Source organism: Petromyzon marinus, chromosome 44 (assembly GCF_048934315.1).
Source record: "Petromyzon marinus isolate PM22_M1 ecotype Great Lakes invasive population chromosome 44, UKy_Petmar_22M1.pri1.0, whole genome shotgun sequence".
NCBI classification, from domain to species: domain Eukaryota; kingdom Metazoa; phylum Chordata; class Hyperoartia; order Petromyzontiformes; family Petromyzontidae; genus Petromyzon; species Petromyzon marinus.
In genome coordinates this window covers 5106853-5127962 of record NC_133710.1, presented here as the reverse complement: position 1 = coordinate 5127962, position 21110 = coordinate 5106853, and the positions used below count along the sequence as shown (strand labels likewise).

Below are 21110 nucleotides of genomic sequence, written 5' to 3'. Positions count from 1 at the left end.
CCATGACTGCAGCCGCTGCCCACCAATACCATCACCACCATCACCACCATCACCACCATCACCACCATCACCACTCTCCCTCACAGCAACATCTAACAACCAAGCAATGTCTGCCTGAATGTGCGACAGCTCCAGCCACGTAGACTGAGGGGGTGACTGCGCGAGACATCCACACACCGAGACTCGACTGAAACACCAGAGGCTGTCGTCAACTAGGTCAAAGACCACGGTGCCGGGTTACAGGCAGGCGGGCGCTGGCAGTACAGAAAGTGGGTTCATTTGACATCTGTACGACGGGGAGTGAGCGTTACACCCCCCCCTCGTCCTTCACCACGCACACGTGGGTTTTCACCGGCTACTCCGGTTTCCTTCCCACATGTCTAAAAACCACTCGTCAATGAAGTTGTGCCAAACATCCGAAAATAGGATGGCAGAGCTTGGGCAACTGTGAACGGTGCTGCTTCCAGGCGCCCTGGCTCTCATCTGTGGTCCCCCCCCCCCGGTGCTAACCGTTAGCACGGTTGGCTTCGTGCAGTGCGAAAGAAGTTCAACATAGGTACGTATGTGCAAAAAAAATATTGCCGCGTTACGAATTCTACAGCAGGTGTTTTGAGATCCATTTTGCTTCCTTTTCGCTCGTGAATAAGTCCACGATGAAGTTAACTGCCGTGATCATCGGCCTGCCAACATATTATTGTCGACCGACTGGCCAATATGACGGCCGCGATCCATCATCATCAGCCGTGATCAATCTACTGCTGGATCAATCACAACTGACGATGACGATGACAAGACGGTTGATGATATATTCAAACGAGCGCTCAATTTCAGCTAAAACAGCCCGGGCCGACCGACTAAACTCAGCGTTCCAGAAAACATCTCGTGAGAAATTAATCCCCGACTCAAAACCGAGTAATGCCCAGGAGATTAAACGCCCCGCAAGCAAACTTGGCCGCTTCTCATAGCCCAACGCTGGTGCGGTTGCTGGCAAGCGGCGTAGTCAATGATTTGCCAAACTCCCCACTCGGGGAGGTTATCTGGATTGCACTGCTACCGGGAGGCACAGTTGGCAAAGTCGACACACTCGGGTTCACAAAAATAAAAACACATGAATGTAAACAGAGCCTATATTAAACTCCAGTCTATCTACTTTTATTGCCAATCAGCACTGCCAAGTACCACCGGCAGCCGGAAGCAATAACCAAATGGATTGGTTCATCGTCGTAAATTCCCAATTTTGTTGTTATCAATTTACACAAGTGATGTAATCCAGATTCGTATCGTCAACCCGTCCGTCATCGTCGTCGTCAGCCGTGATTGATCCGGCAGTAGATCGATCACGGCTGATGATGATGATGATGGATCGTGGCCGTCATAATGGGCAGTCGGTCGACAATAATGTCGGCAGGTCGATGATCACGGTAGCGAACTTTATCCGGACTTATTCGCGAGCGGAAAGGAATCGATTAAAAAAAATGAAGGACGCTGCGGTTGGCAGTGGTCGTGCAGGCGCTGATAAATCTACAGCCTCGTCTAATATTTGCCACCGTTACTTCCTTACAGCGTGGGAACAATGCGGCGTGTAACATTTGTGCCAAAAGTTTCAAGAGAATTCGATTTTCCATTCAATTTTGGGCAGGGCGGTGGGGGTGGTGGAGGGGACGCAGCCGATTCCAGTGGCTGTAGGGGGGAGATCACACGAACCCCACCGAACCCAACATCCCTAACCCTTCATAGCACATCACCAGCGCGCCTATCGCGTGCCACGAAGCAGATCGCGTGCAATGTACGAGTGACATCGCCCAAAACGTCGCCTGCAATGGATTTGTTTTCTCTCGCCAATTTTAAGACCGCACATAGTTGTTGTTGTTGTCGACTAACGTGTCGAATAACGTCGCCAAATTGCGCTTGTGCACCGCCACTGCCAATGCGTCAGCAGCAGTGTTACCAAATAACTTATCTCGTTCAGGGAAAGGTCGGGGGAGCGGGAACAGAGAGGAGATGGGGCGGGGGGGGGGGTCATGCTGCTGCGAGGCATCGCGAAAGGTGCCGAGGTAATTCATAACTAACCCCCGGCCACGTGCCACAACGTGTCGTCGCTAATTTGTCGGGTGTGTCTTAACGAGTGCATCAGCTAATCGTCAGGATTAGCCGATGGCACCTCCTGCTGATTAGCCGATGCGCCTCTCCTCCCGGAGCCGAAATTCAAAGCGTGAACGCCTCAAACCAGACGAAGCAGCGGACATGGAAGACAAGCAGAGCTCCGTCCCGTACAAATAATAATAAAAAAACTTATACGTTTTAGTTCATCGGCCTACGGTAGTGGCTTTCCAGAATCGGCGTTGTCCAGCAGCGTTTTAAGAGCGAAAACTCTGGACCGGTTTCGACATTCTGGGTCTCATCAACACAGCGAGGATTATAAAACAAACGCTGCTGAACGACCAAACTGTTCTTGAGAAGAGTATTCCATATAAAAAAGATTGGGTACCTTATCAACGCAAGCCAACAGGACGATGGGATCTTATATCCATGGTGCTCTAAGCCATCACAACACGAGTTTGCGTACGCGGTATTGCTTTAACACGAAGGCTTTCGCGGCCAATATTACCCACAATCGAGGTTTTTTGGGTTAGATCGTGTAAATCTAAATGTGTCAATTTGTAACGAATTGGCATGTTCTGTTTACGCGACAACCCTCACTAATTGGCTGCGTCGGATGGCGGCGGGTTTGAGGACGCATTTATATTTTCGCGATCTAACCCAAAACACCTCTGTTGTGGTGTTGCTTTGAAGGGACAAACAGGATGTGAGGGGGGGAGGGGCATGGTTTATACAGAATGCTCTTGGCAAGTGCAATCTGGTCAAATCCAGCAGCGTGTGTTTGACAAGCCCAACTCTGTTGTTGAGGCCAAGGCGGAGCCTTCTTAAACTCACGCTGCTTGATGTTGGTTCTGGAAAGCCAATCGGTTGACGACGGACAGAAACAAATGTTGTTACAGTAAAACCTTGGATTGCGAGTAACTTGGTCTGCGAGTGTTTTGCAAGAGGAGCAAAATTTTGAATAAATATTAATTTGATAAACGAGCGAGGGTCTTGCAATACGAGTAGTACGTATACGCTTTGTCTTTCAAGCGTCATGTGATCACAACTGATATACGAGTGCTTTGATATATGAGTACATTGGATTACAAATACGTTTCCGGAACGAATTATGCTCACAATCCAAGGTTTTACTGTATTTCTCTGTGGAAACACAGAATGGAACGGGGTCCGACATGGAACCAAGTGGAAGAACAGGAGGTACCCCCCCCCCCGCCCCTTGCTTCATCATTAACTACAACCATCAGAGGGAGAGCCCTTTCGCAAGCTAATGCAAGTCACTCATTAATTATTTGCGTCGTTTAGCGAGCATTCAAGCAGACAATTACACAAGGCTCCGTTTGATATCGGCTGCCAAGACACATGCGCTCCGCCCGAGCTCGTTGGCGCGAATCGGTTCATTAGCCAAATTAGGGTTCAATTAAAATACCTGGAACAGAATAAATGGACTCACGTGTACGCGCACACACACACACACGGCGAGACAGATTAACCCAGTTACCCACAGCCTGCTGGGAGACCCGTCACTGAAAGCGCAGCAGTCTTATTAGTTTTAGATATTTTTTTGCATTATTGATAGCGAGTTTTGTTGGTCCTGTGAAGGTCATGATGCGCAACTTGAAAACCGTGTCACCTCCGTCACCTCCACCATCATCACCTCCAACACCACCAACACCACCATCCGGGCATGCTCACCCGGCGTTGTTGCTGACGGCAGTGATGTTCTTGACACCTGACTGCACGAGCGCCTCCAGCAGGTTCTCGGGAATCCCGCACAGGCCGAAGCCTATGGGTGTCAAAAACGCAGAGAAACGCCCCATTAAGACGCACGCACGCCATTGGTGGGACCACACGTAATGGCGCCTGCGTCACAGCTGGTGGTATCACAGCTGGTGGCGTCACAGCTGGTGGCATCGCGGCGATGGACAGTACACATGACCCGTGTTTAGTGTGTTATCAATCCCCCGCACTCCGGATTAGCACGGTTCGCTACGTATGGTGCAAAAGTTCAACACACAGTAGTTACATGACCTGGCATGACAGTGGCTCTCCAATTCTATGCCCCCCCCCCCCAGCACAAATCAAGACCATCCCCCACACCCCACTCGTGGCACAGTGTGTATACCTGTGTGTGTGTAATAGTGTGCGAGCATGAATTTGGGGAGGGGCAGCAGCGTAGTGGTCAGCGCACTGCGCTACATACCCGGCGACTCGAGTTCAATCCCTACCCAAGACCAATGGCAGCGGTGAATGTTTGAACCGCTCGTGGGCCTCCCCCCGGTAGACTCGGCCTCAAATGAGTACCTGGTGCGATGTGCAAACATCCGCACCGGGGAGACAAAGACGGCCGGGCGTGGTGCTGGCCACCCAACCCCCTCGTGTACCGTGCCGGCCTTTATAGGTGCTACTCGCTAACAGCACTTGCCCCAAGAGTCTGTCACAGGCTACACGGGGGACCTTTGTGGCACATGGTGGCACAGTGGGGAGCACAGACGATCCATCCATCTGCCCCATTTCAGAAATGCCCTGCTACAAATTGTAACTCTGAAACACAGGGCACTGACAAATAAAATGGACCGTAAAGTGAAAAGTACCGAAACAGTTACATGGGGGGGCGTAGATGACTGCAATTACACCGAGAGACTGTAAGTGGAATCCATGGATGAGAGAACACAGGAAATTTCGAGTTATTGTAAACTAATATTAATAATAACTTAGCAGGCACGCGCCCTTCCACTCTCACTGCCGCCCCCTCCGCGCCCCGTTTCCATTTTCGCTCGTCCGCCGGCGCTCTATAAATACCCACGCCGTAGGAAAAAGCGACAAGAATATGCCCCCGGCCAACAAGCCGACCGGACTGCGGGACGACGTTTCCCCACGCGGCCCGGGAGAGCGCGGAGGCGAGGGCGCCACTGCGCTCTCGACGCACTTTGCCCCCTTCCCGCCGCCTCTCTGCAAACGCTCGAGGGTGCACGCAAGGACACGACCGGGGACGCGCAGCGGCAGCGCGCGCTACGTGCCGCGGAACACGTTGCGTCGCGCCGGGAGAGTTTCGGGTGGCACGTGCTGCTGCTGTAGTGGGGAGGGGGTGGAGGGGACACGTCGTCTGTAGGGGAAGTGGTGGGTTTGGAGAGTTTTGCGGTGAGCGGTGGCGTTAGCTGTCGAGTGGCGAAGGCGTGGCGATTGCACCGAGGAACCGTAGCCTGGAGGGGGTTGGAGGCCCCTCCACGCCGTGATATCAGGGTCCAATGCCAAGCAACGCTTATGCCACTTGGCCCATGTGCAACTCGCATAAAAACCCGGAGGCTTACACGGAGAATGCCCCATAAGCTCGCATGGAGACCCACAGACACGCATGGAGATCAATGCAACACAATGCGGATTGCGCTGTTGTTGACGTGGTTGTTTTCAGGTGCTACCCGGGTTGCAAGCGCATCTCAGGTACTCGGAGACGAACAGAGAGATGCTCAAGTCACATATAGATCCACAAACACACAGATCGACCCATAGACTCACCACATAGAGACCCATAGACTCACACAAAGTATGCAGGAATTGTAACTGCACTAGAGCCCATGGGCAGAAGTGGGGTGCGGTGGTGGGGGGGGTGGAAGGGTTGGGACTACGAAAGGTTGGCAGAAATTCAACAGAGGGGCCCCCCCCGCATCTCTTCCCTGGCACGGGGGTGGGGAGGGGAGCCGTGGTAACCCCCACGGTGCATCACTGCTGGAGAGCTCTGTTTGTGTCGTGCGGAGGGACGAGTGGGGGCGGCCGGAGGCTGTGGAAGTGAGGGGCGGTGGGTGCGGTAGCGGGAGGGGGGAAGTTGTAAATTCAGCTCCTGTGTTCTTGTTATTAAAGTGAATGATCGTGGTGGTGGTTGTGGCGGTGGTGGTGGCAATGCGCCGTTTTTTTGTTTTGTTAACTCGGCCGCTGGCTCGCTGCCTACTGTATACAACGCGGGGCAGCGCTCAATCCGCACCGTGCAAACTTTCCGGTGCGACGCCAGCGAAACCCGACAACGCAGCGGGCTACAGCGCTGAAGGCGGAAACAGAGTCTTCCAGCTCGGAAACAGAGTCTTCCAGCTCGGAAACAGAGTCTTCCAGCTCGGAAACAGAGTCTTCCAGCTCGGAAACAGAGTCTTCCAGCTCGGAAACAGAGTCTTCCAGCTCGGAAACAGAGTCTTCCAGCTCGGAAACAGAGTCTTCCAGCTCGGAAACAGAGTCTTCCAGCTCGGAAACAGAGTCTTCCAGCTCGGAAACAGAGTCTTCCAGCTCGGAAACAGAGTCTTCCAGCTCGGAAACAGAGTCTTCCAGCTCGGAAACAGAGTCTTCCAGCTCGGAAACAGAGTCTTCCAGCTCGGAAACAGAGTCTTCCAGCTCGGAAACAGAGTCTTCCAGCTCGGAAACAGAGTCTTCCAGCTCGGAAACAGAGTCTTCCAGCTCGGAAACAGAGTCTTCCAGCTCGGAAACAGAGTCTTCCAGCTCGGAAACAGAGTCTTCCAGCTCGGAAACAGAGTCTTCCAGCTCGGAAACAGAGTCTTCCAGCTCGGAAACAGAGTCTTCCAGCTCGGAAACAGAGTCTTCCAGCTCGGAAACAGAGTCTTCCAGCTCGGAAACAGAGTCTTCCAGCTCGGAAACAGAGTCTTCCAGCTCGGAAACAGAGTCTTCCAGCTCGGAAACAGAGTCTTCCAGCTCGGAAACAGAGTCTTCCAGCTCGGAAACAGAGTCTTCCAGCTCGGAAACAGAGTCTTCCAGCTCGGAAACAGAGTCTTCCAGCTCGGAAACAGAGTCTTCCAGCTCGGAAACAGAGTCTTCCAGCTCGGAAACAGAGTCTTCCAGCTCGGAAACAGAGTCTTCCAGCTCGGAAACAGAGTCTTCCAGCTCGGAAACAGAGTCTTCCAGCTCGGAAACAGAGTCTTCCAGCTCGGAAACAGCGTCTTCCAGCTCGGAAACAGAGTCTTCCAGCTCGGAAACAGAGTCTTCCAGCTCGGAAACAGAGTCTTCCAGCTCGGAAACAGAGTCTTCCAGCTCGGAAACAGAGTCTTCCAGCTCGGAAACAGAGTCTTCCAGCTCGGAAACAGAGTCTTCCAGCTCGGAAACAGAGTCTTCCAGCTCGGAAACAGAGTCTTCCAGCTCGGAAACAGAGTCTTCCAGCTCGGAAACAGACTCTTCCAGCTCGGAAACAGAGTCTTCCAGCTCGGAAACAGAGTCTTCCAGCTCGGAAACAGAGTCTTCCAGCTCGGAAACAGAGTCTTCCAGCTCGGAAACAGAGTCTTCCAGCTCGGAAACAGAGTCTTCCAGCTCGGAAACAGAGTCTTCCAGCTCGGAAACAGAGTCTTCCAGCTCGGAAACAGAGTCTTCCAGCTCGGAAACAGAGTCTTCCAGCTCGGAAACAGAGTCTTCCAGCTCGGAAACAGAGTCTTCCAGCTCGGAAACAGAGTCTTCCAGCTCGGAAACAGAGTCTTCCAGCTCGGAAACAGAGTCTTCCAGCTCGGAAACAGAGTCTTCCAGCTCGGAAACAGAGTCTTCCAGCTCGGAAACAGAGTCTTCCAGCTCGGAAACAGAGTCTTCCAGCTCGGAAACAGAGTCTTCCAGCTCGGAAACAGAGTCTTCCAGCTCGGAAACAGAGTCTTCCAGCTCGGAAACAGAGTCTTCCAGCTCGGAAACAGAGTCTTCCAGCTCGGAAACAGAGTCTTCCAGCTCGGAAACAGAGTCTTCCAGCTCGGAAACAGAGTCTTCCAGCTCGGAAACAGAGTCTTCCAGCTCGGAAACAGAGTCTTCCAGCTCGGAAACAGAGTCTTCCAGCTCGGAAACAGAGTCTTCCAGCTCGGAAACAGAGTCTTCCAGCTCGGAAACAGAGTCTTCCAGCTCGGAAACAGAGTCTTCCAGCTCGGAAACAGAGTCTTCCAGCTCGGAAACAGAGTCTTCCAGCTCGGAAACAGAGTCTTCCAGCTCGGAAACAGAGTCTTCCAGCTCGGAAACAGAGTCTTCCAGCTCGGAAACAGAGTCTTCCAGCTCGGAAACAGAGTCTTCCAGCTCGGAAACAGAGTCTTCCAGCTCGGAAACAGAGTCTTCCAGCTCGGAAACAGAGTCTTCCAGCTCGGAAACAGAGTCTTCCAGCTCGGAAACAGAGTCTTCCAGCTCGGAAACAGAGTCTTCCAGCTCGGAAACAGAGTCTTCCAGCTCGGAAACAGAGTCTTCCAGCTCGGAAACAGAGTCTTCCAGCTCGGAAACAGAGTCTTCCAGCTCGGAAACAGAGTCTTCCAGCTCGGAAACAGAGTCTTCCAGCTCGGAAACAGAGTCTTCCAGCTCGGAAACAGAGTCTTCCAGCTCGGAAACAGAGTCTTCCAGCTCGGAAACAGAGTCTTCCAGCTCGGAAACAGAGTCTTCCAGCTCGGAAACAGAGTCTTCCAGCTCGGAAACAGAGTCTTCCAGCTCGGAAACAGAGTCTTCCAGCTCGGAAACAGAGTCTTCCAGCTCGGAAACAGAGTCTTCCAGCTCGGAAACAGAGTCTTCCAGCTCGGAAACAGAGTCTTCCAGCTCGGAAACAGAGTCTTCCAGCTCGGAAACAGAGTCTTCCAGCTCGGAAACAGAGTCTTCCAGCTCGGAAACAGAGTCTTCCAGCTCGGAAACAGAGTCTTCCAGCTCGGAAACAGAGTCTTCCAGCTCGGAAACAGAGTCTTCCAGCTCGGAAACAGAGTCTTCCAGCTCGGAAACAGAGTCTTCCAGCTCGGAAACAGAGTCTTCCAGCTCGGAAACAGAGTCTTCCAGCTCGGAAACAGAGTCTTCCAGCTCGGAAACAGAGTCTTCCAGCTCGGAAACAGAGTCTTCCAGCTCGGAAACAGAGTCTTCCAGCTCGGAAACAGAGTCTTCCAGCTCGGAAACAGAGTCTTCCAGCTCGGAAACAGAGTCTTCCAGCTCGGAAACAGAGTCTTCCAGCTCGGAAACAGAGTCTTCCAGCTCGGAAACAGAGTCTTCCAGCTCGGAAACAGAGTCTTCCAGCTCGGAAACAGAGTCTTCCAGCTCGGAAACAGAGTCTTCCAGCTCGGAAACAGAGTCTTCCAGCTCGGAAACAGAGTCTTCCAGCTCGGAAACAGAGTCTTCCAGCTCGGAAACAGAGTCTTCCAGCTCGGAAACAGAGTCTTCCAGCTCGGAAACAGAGTCTTCCAGCTCGGAAACAGAGTCTTCCAGCTCGGAAACAGAGTCTTCCAGCTCGGAAACAGAGTCTTCCAGCTCGGAAACAGAGTCTTCCAGCTCGGAAACAGAGTCTTCCAGCTCGGAAACAGAGTCTTCCAGCTCGGAAACAGAGTCTTCCAGCTCGGCTCGCGTTTCTGATTTGCATTAAACGCCCCCCCCCCCCCCCCCCCGCGATCATTAGCGAGTGCATCGACGGCGTGCCATTTGCGGCGGCGTCACTGCGCGTCACGTGCTGGTGTGGCAAGGTGTTCCAGACAAGGTGTGCCCAGGTTTGGTGTGGCAAGGTGTGCCAGACTTGGTGTATCAAAGTGATGGTGGCAGTGGTGGTGTCAGTGATGGTGGTGATGGTATCGGTGCTAGTGGTGGTGTCAGTGATGGTGGTGGTGATGGGGGTGGTGATGGGGGCAGTGGTAGTGGCAGTGATGGTTGGCGGTCACGGGTGACGGTGGCGGTGATGGTGTCGGTGGTGGTAATGGTGTCGGTGGCGGTGATGGTGTTTGTGGTAGTAATGGTGCCAGTGGTAGTGGTGGTGGCGATGATGGTGGTAGTGGTGGTGGCGGATATGGTTGGTGGTGGCAGTAGTGGCGTCGGTGGTAGAAATGGTGTCAGTGGTCGTAGTGGTGGCGGTGATGGTGGTCGTGGTGGTAGTGGTGACGGTGGTAGCGGTGGTGGCCGCGATAGTGGTGGCGGCGGTGGATGTGGCGGCGCGCACCCCCCACGAGGATGGTGGCCCCGTCGGGGATGTCCTTCACGGCCTCTTCGGGGGTGTTGAAGAACTGGGCGTCGCGCGACGACGTCACCGAAAAGGCCTGCGGGCGACACAACACGCCACAGCGTCAACCGCCAACCCCTGTTTTCGCCACGGAGTCTGACGGTTCGCCGACGCAACGCTGCAGAGTGACCTTGCGTAAAGGGAGGGAGTGCACTCCGGGGGAGGGGAGGTGGGTAGGAGCACGATACGGTCAATGTTAAACAAAACCTTAGACTCGCTTTAAACTGTAAACGGAATGATTAACAACGTGAGCTGCTTGTGTCTATCGTGCGTTCTGCTCTGGTGCTAACCCCCCCCTCCCCTCCCCTCCTCACAAATGCCGTGTGTAGGAGGAAAGGCTGCGATGCACCCATCGCTTAATTCCACTCATGTTTGTATCAACATTCATATTTAGACTTGACGATAACAATTTAGCGGGTGTGGGTGGGGGGTGAGGGAGGGGGTGTGGGGTCCCCGAGCCTTCAGCAAGGGGGGCTGTGCCCCCCGCTACACCGGACGTTAGGTGGGGGAGTGCTCGCGAGTACGAGCCCCCATTCAGTAAGATGCCCACATCTCCTTGAAACAAAACGAAACTCGCCCTTCAGTAAAAACAAAAACTGGTCACATGCTGCTCTGGTGGGGGGTGTGGTAGCGGCGGACAGTCACGCGTAGCAGCTTACTGCCTCCCCAGGCCACCGCCGCCACTACCACCACAACCCCCATCATCACACACCCTCTACCTGCGCCAGCACTGTACCAGCAGCACATGTTTTCTCAAGGTTAGGGCAAAAACTGGCCAAACTGTTGGGCAAACACGCGCAACGCGCAACGCGCGTGCGCGAACGCACAGCCGGTCGGCCAAGTTCAGCAGGGGGTAAGGAGGCTGAATGCGGCCAGAGCTCGCTGGCCCCCTGAGTCGCCCCTCCGAGTGGGTGGGTGGGTGGGCAGGCGGGCAGGGGCCAGCGATGGCCGGACAGCATGGGTCAAGGGCGACAGGAACAGGCGCGGTGGAGGTCAGCGATGGGGGCGGCGGCGGTGGCGGCGGCGGCGGTGGCGCGATGGGGTTAGAGGGCACAGATTGTCCCCGATAGTTCAGGACAGGCGGCGTGGTGTGGTGTGGTGTGTGACGTGACGTGCGGTGGTGCAATACGCACGCTCTCGCGCGGCACGCCACACCGCAGGCACGCGCCGCACCGAGCGCAGCGAATCGTATGGCACAGACGGCCCATCTGGCAGTCAATTATACACGGTACAATGCGCCATACACCACACCGCATCACACCGCATAGCGCACAGCACAAAGCAGGTCACACAGCACTGTGCATATAGACTGGATAGCAATACGTACCGGCATTCTCAAGCCAGCAATGGATGAGAGTCTGACCACACCATGCCGGACATGGCAGTTTTTATTTTACCATACTTCACCACGCTGGTTAGTGCTATTTGGGGAAGGTGGGGGGGAAGTGTGGGGGGAGGGGTGGGGGGGCGAGGTGGGGGGTGGGTAGAGGACAGGACTGGTTCCAATGTCACTCGCAACTGATGTTAGGTGTGTCCAGGAAATGAACTTGGGATCACTGGGTTCATAGCCCAGTGCAATAACCGCCGTACCAGTAACCACTCAATCCACTGCACCGTACGTCATGCAGTGCACCACACAGTACAACATTGGGCACACCACAGGGCACAGGATACCGGACAGCGCACACCACGTCACACACCACAACACAGAACACACTGCACAACACACATCAACCACAACACAGAACACGTCACGCTGTGTCAGTGACCAAGGGGGATATCCAATCTGTGCGTTACGGCTATTAAGACGATACGGTGATGTAAACAGCGGATTAGCGTGGCAATGGTACGGCGTTGAGCACGCCGTGCCACGAACCCAATAACCTCAACTACCACGTAAGTAAGGACATTTGTTATTGCGCACTCTTACGAGTCCAGCTCATCACGAATGCGCATTGATCGCACGTTGACCACACGGCTATGGCCACAGTGGTGAACGATAGCTGAACCTGTCCTAAGTCTCCTCCTTCAACCCCCCCCCAACCCACCCACCCACCCCAGACCCCTACCTGTACCAACCTCGCGCTGACCAGTGCGGTAAAGAATGGTCAAACAACCCCCATTAACTTGTATGGGTGTGGGGGAGGGGCGGGGGTAGGCCTTCACCCAGCAGTGGATCAACAAAGCGGCTACAAGCTACTGCTGCTCCTGTGAAGTGGTGGGTGCGCTACCAAGACACGGGGCCTGCGCACTGGTCTTTTGGCTGAGAGAGACGGACCGTGCCCTGCGAAGGAAAAAAAAATCCGCTGGAATTTCCGTCACTGGCTGACCGCCAGCAGGAGAGGAGCAGCCATCATGGTAGCGGCGTATTTGGGCCAGGGGTTACGGTGACACTGACAGGGCAAACCAAGCCATGGTCAACCCTGACACATGGACATACATGGCCCTGACACAACCGAAAAGTATGCCAAAGACGAAGATCCCCCCCCCCGTAGAGCCTGAACAGACTTTTGGGGCAAGTACTGTTAGTGAGGAGCACCCTATGAAAGCTGGCACGGTACACGAGGTGGGTGGCAAACAGCACGCCCGGCCGCCTTTGTCTCCCCAGTGGCGATGTTTACACACCGTACTCATTTGAGGCTCAGTCGACCTAGGGGAGGCCCAGGACCGGTTCTGTTAATCGTCACTGGTGTTGGCCATGAGCAGGAATAGAACTTGGGGCGCCTGGTTTGTAGTGCAGCGCACTAACTACTACACAACCGCTCTCCACACGAATGACACACACGCACACACACGCAGCCATCACACTCACACAACCCTGACACGCACGTCCGGTCACACACATGTACGGCCCTCACACGAAGATTGTCCGAATACCCATAGCTGAGGCGCACACACTGTCCTGATACAGCCATGATACACACACACACGCGCGCTCTGTATACAGATACAATCCTACCACACACACACACGCAGCTGTGACGCCAACACAACCCTGACACTACATATAGTCATGATACACAACATTTCTAACACACACACATCCCTAACACAGAGATAGCCCTAATTCCATAGCTGAAGCACACAACACACTACAGTGAGGGAAAAAAGTATTTGATCCCCTGCTGATTTTGTATGTTTGCCCACTGACAAAGAAATTATCATTCTATAATTTTAATGGTAAGTTTATTTGAACAGTGAGAGACAGAATAACAACAAAATCCAGAAAAACACATGTCAAAAATGGTATAAATTGATTTGCATTTTAATGAGGGAAATAAGTATTTGACCCCCTCTCAATTAGAAAGATTTCTGGCTCCCAGGTGTCTTTTATACAGGTAACGAGCTGAGATTAGGAGCACACTCTTAAAGGGAGTGCTCCTAATCTCAGCTTGTTACCTGTATAAAAGACACCTGTCCACAGAAGCAATCAATCAATCAGATTCCAAACTCTCCACCATAGCCAAGACCAAAGAGCTCTCCAAGGATGTCAGGGACAAGATTGTAGACCTACACAAGGCTGGAATGGGCTACAAGCCATTGCCAAGCAGCTTGGTGAGAAGGTGACAACAGTTGGTGCGATTATTCGCAAATGGAAGAAACACAAAAGAACTGTCAATCTCCTTTGGCCTGGGGTTCCATGCAAGATCTCACCTCGTGGAGTTGCAATGATCATGAGAACGGTGAGGAATCAGCCCAGAACTACACGGGAGGATCTTGTCAATGATCTTAAGGCAGCTGGGACCAAAGTCACCAAGAAAACAATTGGTAACACACTACGCCGTGAAGGACTGAAATCCTGCAGCGCCCGCAAGGTCCCCCTGCTCAAGAGAGCACATATACATGCCCGTCTGAAGTTTGCCAATTAACATCTGAATGATTCAGAGGACAACTGGGTGAAAGTGTTGTGGTCAGATGAGACCAAAATGGAGCTCTTTGGCATCAACTCAACTCGCCGGGTTTGTAGGAGGAGGAATGCTGCCTATGACCCCAAGAACACCATCCCCACCGTCAAACATGGAGGTGGAAACATTATGCTTTGGGGGTGTTTTTCTGCTAAGGGGACAGGGCAACTTCACCGCATCAAAGGAACGATGGACGGGGCCATGTACCGTCAAATCTTGGGTGAGAACCTTCTTCCCTCAGCCAGGGAATTGAAAATGGGTCGTGGATGGGTATTCCAGCATGACAATGACCCAAAACACACGGCCAAGGCAACATAGGAGTGGCTCAAGAAGAAGCACATTAAGGTCCTGGAGTGGCCTAGCCAGTCTCCAGACCTTAATCCCATAGAAAATCTGTGGAGGGAGCTGAAGGTTCGAGTTGCCAAACGTCAGCCTCGAAACATTAATGACTTGGAGAAGATCTGCAAAGAGGAGTGGGACAAAATCCCTCCTGAGATGTGTGCAAACCTGGTGGCCAACTACAAGAAACGTCTGACCTCTGTGATTGCCAACAAGGGTTTTGCCACCAAGTACTAAGTCATGTTTTGCAGAGGGGTCAAATACTTATTTCCCTCATTATAATGCAAATCAATTCATAACATTTTTGACATGCGTTTTTCTGGATATTTGTTGTTATTCTGTCTCTCACTGTTCAAACAAACCTACCATTAAAATCATAGACTGATCATTTCTTTGTCAGTGGGCAAACGTACAAAATCAGCAGGGGATCAAATACTTTTTCCCTCACTGTATGTCCTGACACACACAGACACAGCCCTGACACACACTGCCCTTACACACAGCCCTAATACACAGAAAGCCAAGAGAGACACAAAGCCCTGAGACACACACTGCCCTTGCATACAGACAGCCCTGAGACACACACACAGCCCTGAGACACACACACTGCCCTGAGACACACACTGCCCTGAGACACACACAAAGGCCTGAGACACACACAAAGGCCTGAGACACACACTGCCCTGAGACACACACAAAGGCCTGAGACACAGACAGCCATGAGACACACAAAGACCTGAGACACATACATAGCCCTGAGACACACACACAGCCCTGAGACACACACACAGCCCTGAGACACACACACAGCCCTGAGACACACACACAACCCTGAGACACACACACAGCCCTGAGACACATGCAAAGCCCTGAGACGCACACACAGGCCTGAGACACACACCGCCCTGAGACACACGCAAAGCTCTGAGACACACGCAAAGACCTGAGACACACGCAAAGGCCTGAGACACACACACAGCCCTGAGACACACGCAAAACCCTGAGACGCACACACAGGCATGAGACACACACACCCTTTACACACACAGCACCCGTCCCCTCCTGACCCTGCGTTCTCCACCCCATAAAAGCCAGAGGCGTTGCGACCTGGGAGAGCTGAGCGAGATCGAGGGAATAAAGCAGCGCGGACAGTGGGCAGGGAGAAGGGAGGGGAGAGGGGAGAGCGACGGGGGGAGAGCGACGGGGGAAGAGCGAGGGGAGAGAGCGAGGGGAGAGTGCGTGGCGCGTTGCGAGTGTCAGTGAAGGGCATATGTGGTGTGATCAGCAGTCCTGGGCACAGGCAGAACCAACAACTTCGTCATCATCATCAACATTGTCGTGCTCATCAGCAGCAGCAACAGGCTGTGGAAATAGCAGCAACGCTGGCGGTGGTTAGCACCTGCAGTTGCCCACGGCACTATGCCGGGGAAAAGGCCATTCTGCACAGGAGTGGCAGGTTTGCGTCTTCACAATGAAAGGTTGTTTACGTTTCGCGACGCGTGTTAAGGGGCGCGCGCGTGCGTTTCTATACGCACAGTGGAGAGTACACGTGTCTATGCAACGCGTGTTGTGAACACGTGGGTGTGCTGACGTGCGTGCACAGTATTCACAACAACGAGCCGAGCGCCGGGCGGATAAATACAGCAAGTTGGCACAGTAGGGGGGGGGGGGTATACAGCTTGTGATGCATCTACCGGTCATCTCAGTCAGCCAACCCATGGCACCTGCTGGGTCTGTCCCGAGATCTCCTGCACCTAGCCTGGCACAGTAGGGGGGTACAGCTGGTGATGCATCTTCCGGTCATCTCAGTCAGCCAACCCATTGCACCTGCTGGGTCTGTCCCGAGATCTCCTGCACCTAGCCTGGCACAGTAGGGGGGGTAAGCTGGTGATGCATCTTCCGGTCATCTCAGTCAGCCAACCCATGGCACCTGCTGGGTCTGTCCCGAGGTCTCCTGCACCTAGCCTGGCACAGTAGGGGGGTACAGCTGGTGGTGCATCTACCGGTCATCTCAGTCAACCCATGGCACCTGCAGGGTCTGTCACCGTGACCTCCCCATCAGCAGCGGCGCCTTCCGACACTTCACGTGGCAGCCTCAAAGTGCACCTGGCCTGGCACAGGCGGCGTGGTGACGTCACCGTCACTTCGTAGCGAAAGGCGATTATTGGTGTCGGTACAGTATTCATTAGTTGTTAGCGAAGAGCAGCTTGCCCCAAAAGGTACGTTGAGGCCATACGGGTGAGCTTTGTCTTCGCATTACAACATTGCTGTGTACGGGGGGCGGTTTGGGGCACTGCGCTACAAACCCGGCGACCCGAGTTCGACTCCCGCTCACGACCAACACCGGTGACCGTTTTCTGAACCGGTGCTGGGCCTCCCCTGGGTCTACTCGGCCTCAAATTGGGTCGTTCGTGGTGCTGGCCACCCACCCCCTCGTGTGCCGTGCTTAACGTTGCGAGGTGCTACTGGCTATCAGCACTGTGCACGGGATCTGCATTGCGCGTGCACTGTACATGTGCGGCCCATTTGTAAATCCACTGCTGGATGAGAGGCCTCCCCAACAACCTGCGGGGGTCATACTTCACCATCACGGCAACAACCGACCGCAGTTCTACTAAACGATAACGAATACACAACAGCGACATTCGCCTCAACTTCACGTTGTTTTTTTATACACATCCCATCAGCCACGCGGGCTCCCAGAGCGTGCATTCATTTAAACGGCATCGATTCACGGCAAACAAAACCCCCTCTGGACCGGTGCCTGCGTTCAGCGCCTCATCTGCAGCACCCCCAGGCCCTTTGCTTCAGCCAAACGCTGGCGAACTGCCAAACGCTCAAGAGGTAACGAAGGGAAGAAGCCTCCTCCCCTCCCCTTCACTCTCAACACAATGGGGCTCCCTTGGTGGCTCCATGCAAAAACCACGCGACGCGGCGGTGGGAGCCGTACGGTAAAGGGGCCTTCATCCAGCAGTGGGTAGAGCAGGGCGCGCGCGTGCGCGGTGGGGTTGGCCACTCACCCGAGTCCATGGCACTCGGCCCGTACTGCTGAGGCGAGTCGCCCCCGACAGGACGTGGCGGACGGAGAACATCTTCGCTTGCTGCTGATGATGATTATTGTTTAGCTGCTGATGATGATGAGGGGCGAGTGGCGGTAAGAGCGCGCGCAAAACCACGTCTATAAGGCGCGCGCGACCACGGGGGTCACCGCCCACTCCCGTCTAGCCCCGCCCCCTACCCCCCCACACACAGTCTAGCCCCGCCCCCGCGAGTTCTCGCCCCACCCTTCGAGCAGCCTAGCCCCGCCCCTCGTAAGCTGTCGCGCCCTATCGCCCCGCCCCCTCGCGAGCTCTCGCCCAAGTCCCCCGCAAGTTCTCGCCCCGCCCCCTAGGGAGCTCTCGCCCCGCCCCCCGCTAGCCCTCGCTCCGCCCTTTTGTAAGCCCTCGCCCCGCCCTCTCGTAAGCCCTCGCCCCGCCCCCATCAACACGGAGTCTCGCCCCGCCCCCCTCCTACCCTCACGCTCAGTTTAGCTACGCCCTTCACGAGCTATCGCCCCGCCCCCTGCCCCGCAGGAGAATGGCCACGCCCACTGGGTAATCTGCCCCCCCCCCATTTAACCCAGTCGCAGTTTGGCTTCGCCCCGCCCACAACTCAAAACCTAGCCCCGCCCATCTGGTAATTAAACAAATTACACAAATCACGTGGTTGGTGCTGCTCCTGCGATGGCAGTGGTACACAAGCACGATTAACAACTCAACACGTTCGTCAATCCTCTTTGGTTCTGTTCGGTAAAGTCACGTAGGTAAATAATAAAACAACAATAATCACGACGTTTCGGCCACAACACAAGCGGCCTTCATCAGGTGAAGGGACGAGCCTGTCTGGAGGACAGCGCTGGAGTGGAAGAAGCCACGCTTAGATCACGACATTTAAGCTGTGTGAGAAGAAGAAGAAGACCACGGGCTGTGCGTGTGGCCTTAAGAGTGAAACTATATAATAGGCGACGTTTCTAGCAGTCATCCTAAAGCACACACACAGAGGCATTTTACGCATTGGGGGGCAGCGTCTCTTCTTCATAGCGCGTGGAATGTGTGCATGTTGACACATCTCACCGTCTATGGCAGTCGTTCTTCTTCTTAACCCGGGGTGCACGCCACCTCATGGCGGTGCGAGATGCCCTCTCTGGAGGTGCGAGACATTGACCAAATTTTGTTTAGAAGGTAAATAATCGAAAGCACAAAATTAAACACGAACACGTAAGTTACAACTTACTTTGTTTAATTAAACCTGTGTATTTATTAACATTACATTTTTTTTTTAAATTGAGAACCAAAAGGGACGCAAGGCTGCAGTAATGGTTAGGGGCCGTCCATAAATGACGTCACGCACCTAGGGGGTCAGACATTTGTGACGATGTGTGACGAGGGGGGGGGGTTGAGAAATGTGACGTCGCATAAAAATGCGCAACTTTAAATAAATATAGACAACACGTTCTACTTAAATCGACTTTTTAATGTTTTCTCCTACAACATCAAAGTGCAGCGGCACATTAAATACGCACTACAATGACAATAGTTTAAAGCGATTTGAAGCATGTTTTATTTTTTATTGGGGGGGGGCAGAACTTTGTGACGTCATATTTGAGGGGGGGGGGTCTGACTTTTTGTGACGCCGTGTGACGAGGGGGGGGGGTCGTTCATAAATGACGTCGCGTGACGTCATTTATGAACGAACCCTTATAAGGACCACCGCTCTATGGCGGTCTCACGTGGGAATCAGCCCCTCCCACCGCGCTGCCAGCCCCTCCCACCGCGCTGCCAGCCCCTCCCACCGCGCTGCCAGCCCCTCCCACCGCGCTGCCAGCCCCTCCCACCTCCCGACGCCACCAGCGAGGCACGCGTCAGTCCACGTCTCCTGCACGCCACTCAGCCAGCCGGCAGGTCCCACCTGGCGCTACCGGTCACGCCTGGCCCAGGTGAGCCTCCCCCCCTCATCCCCCACTGAACCCCCCCCCTCCCCCACTGAACCCCCCTCCCCCTTTGTCTACCGAGGCCCCTCCCCCTGGCACTTTGATTTTTCCATCAGCCGAATGCAAAATTAAATTGGTCGATGGGCCAAAAGGCCAGGCGACCAGCAACAAACTGCACCACCACAGCCGTGACATGTGAGAGTTTAACGCGTTCCATAAAAAGCGAGCAAGATTGTTATGAGAGCTTGGAAAGGAGCTTCTTGGCTTTGGTCGGGAAATAAACTTCCGATTCTGATTAACAAGAGACGGTGGTGGAGCAGTGCAACGGATAGAGGGCAGACGGAGAGGTGCTGTGACCTGCAGTGTGGTGGAGTGGGTGGGTGAGATAGTGAGTGGGTGACTGAGCGAGCTGATGAGTGGGTGCGTGAATGGGTGAGATGGGTGAGTGTGTTGTAGTGACGACAAATACTGTTAGCGAGTAGCACCTATGAAGGTCGGAGGAGGTGGGTGGCCAACACCACTCTGTCTCCCGAGTGGCGATATTTACACATCGCGCTAGGTTCAGATAATAGCCACTGACCTTCTGGACATCTGTGAAAAAGAGCTTTATAGCTCATCGGGTTCCTCGAATTAAAATATTCTGATTCTGATAGTGAGCGGGAATCGAACTCGGGTAGTCGGTTAGTAGCGCGACGCGCTAACCACTGCGCCACCGCTCCCAAAGACAGACGCACGCACACACACCGTGTTCCCTGCACAGCACAGTTCACACTCGGTCCAAGCGGCCTGAAGCGCTTCAAGTGATCTTTCTGTACAATCTCAGGCATGCGACTCACTCCGAGACCTAGAGGGGACGCGGGGGATACGTGGGCCCTGAATGGGCCTTCGTTAATTCGTGTATAGGACAGGGGACACGTAGGCTCTGAGTGGGTCCTGATTAATTAATTCATAGAACAGGGGACATGTGTGAATCAAGTAGACCATAATTAACGCATAGGATAAGGGGACACGGAACCACATAAGACCCTAAGTGGGCCCTGATTCATTAACCCACAGGACAGGGGACACAGAGACACGTGGGCGCTGACTGGGACCCTCAATCGTTCAGGGTGAAGAGAGCATGTGACACCAGGTGCCTAAATGAGTCGTCATTAATCAATTCATGAAAATTGATTAATGAGACACATGGGTCCTCGTTCATTCAGGGGGGGGGGGGGGATGAGAAAAAACGTGAAACATCGCGATAAATATGCCCTGAATGGGCCCTCATTCATTCACAGGACAGGGGGCATCATGGGACCTGAATAGGCCCTCATTCATTCACAGGGCAAGGGGACCCTGGGATACATGGGGCCCTAATCGGCATCATCAGTCATTGATTCACTGAGAGAGGAAAAGGGGACACGGGGACATGTTGGCCCTGAGTGGGGCTCTCATTCATTGAGGGTGTAGAGGACAGGGGGGGGGGACAGGGTGAAGTGGGGGGGGGAGGAACGGAACGATACGGTGGGGGGGTCATCGGGGGACAGGAACACGGAGAACGGGTGGTGGCGTGGTCGTCATGGGGGGTGGGAGTGGGGTTATCGGGGGTCGTGTGATGGTGGGGGGGCGGGGTCGTGGCGGCTCGGGCTAACGGGGGGGGGGATGGGTGGGGGGAGACAGGCGCGGGGCAGTCGGAGTCGGTCCGCGTGGCCTCGGTGTCAGCTGAGCGCCGCGTCTCGTGAGCGGCGTCCCAGCGATTGCGCAATCGCGCACGCGGTGCTCCCACGTGGCGAGTGACGAGGAGTGGGGGGGGGCATTGGACTAACGGGGTGGTGGCAGTGGTGGG

At 54.2% G+C, this 21110-nt stretch overlaps 1 protein-coding gene across 1 annotated transcript in view; it reads right to left on the bottom strand.

Moving 5' to 3' along the window:
• Positions 1–17525, bottom strand: part of LOC116951856 (succinyl-CoA:3-ketoacid coenzyme A transferase 1, mitochondrial) — a 33268-nt gene extending 15743 nt beyond the window's left edge. Inside the window, exons 1-3 of the mRNA XM_032970654.2 lie at positions 17334–17525; positions 10010–10106; positions 3796–3886 (exon numbers count right to left, since the gene is read on the bottom strand). Coding sequence (XP_032826545.1) covers positions 3796–3886; positions 10010–10106; positions 17334–17405 — 260 coding nt within the window. The 5' untranslated portion in view covers positions 17406–17525. The remainder of the gene's footprint in view (positions 1–3795; positions 3887–10009; positions 10107–17333) is intronic.
• Positions 17526–21110: the final 3585 nt, after the last annotated feature.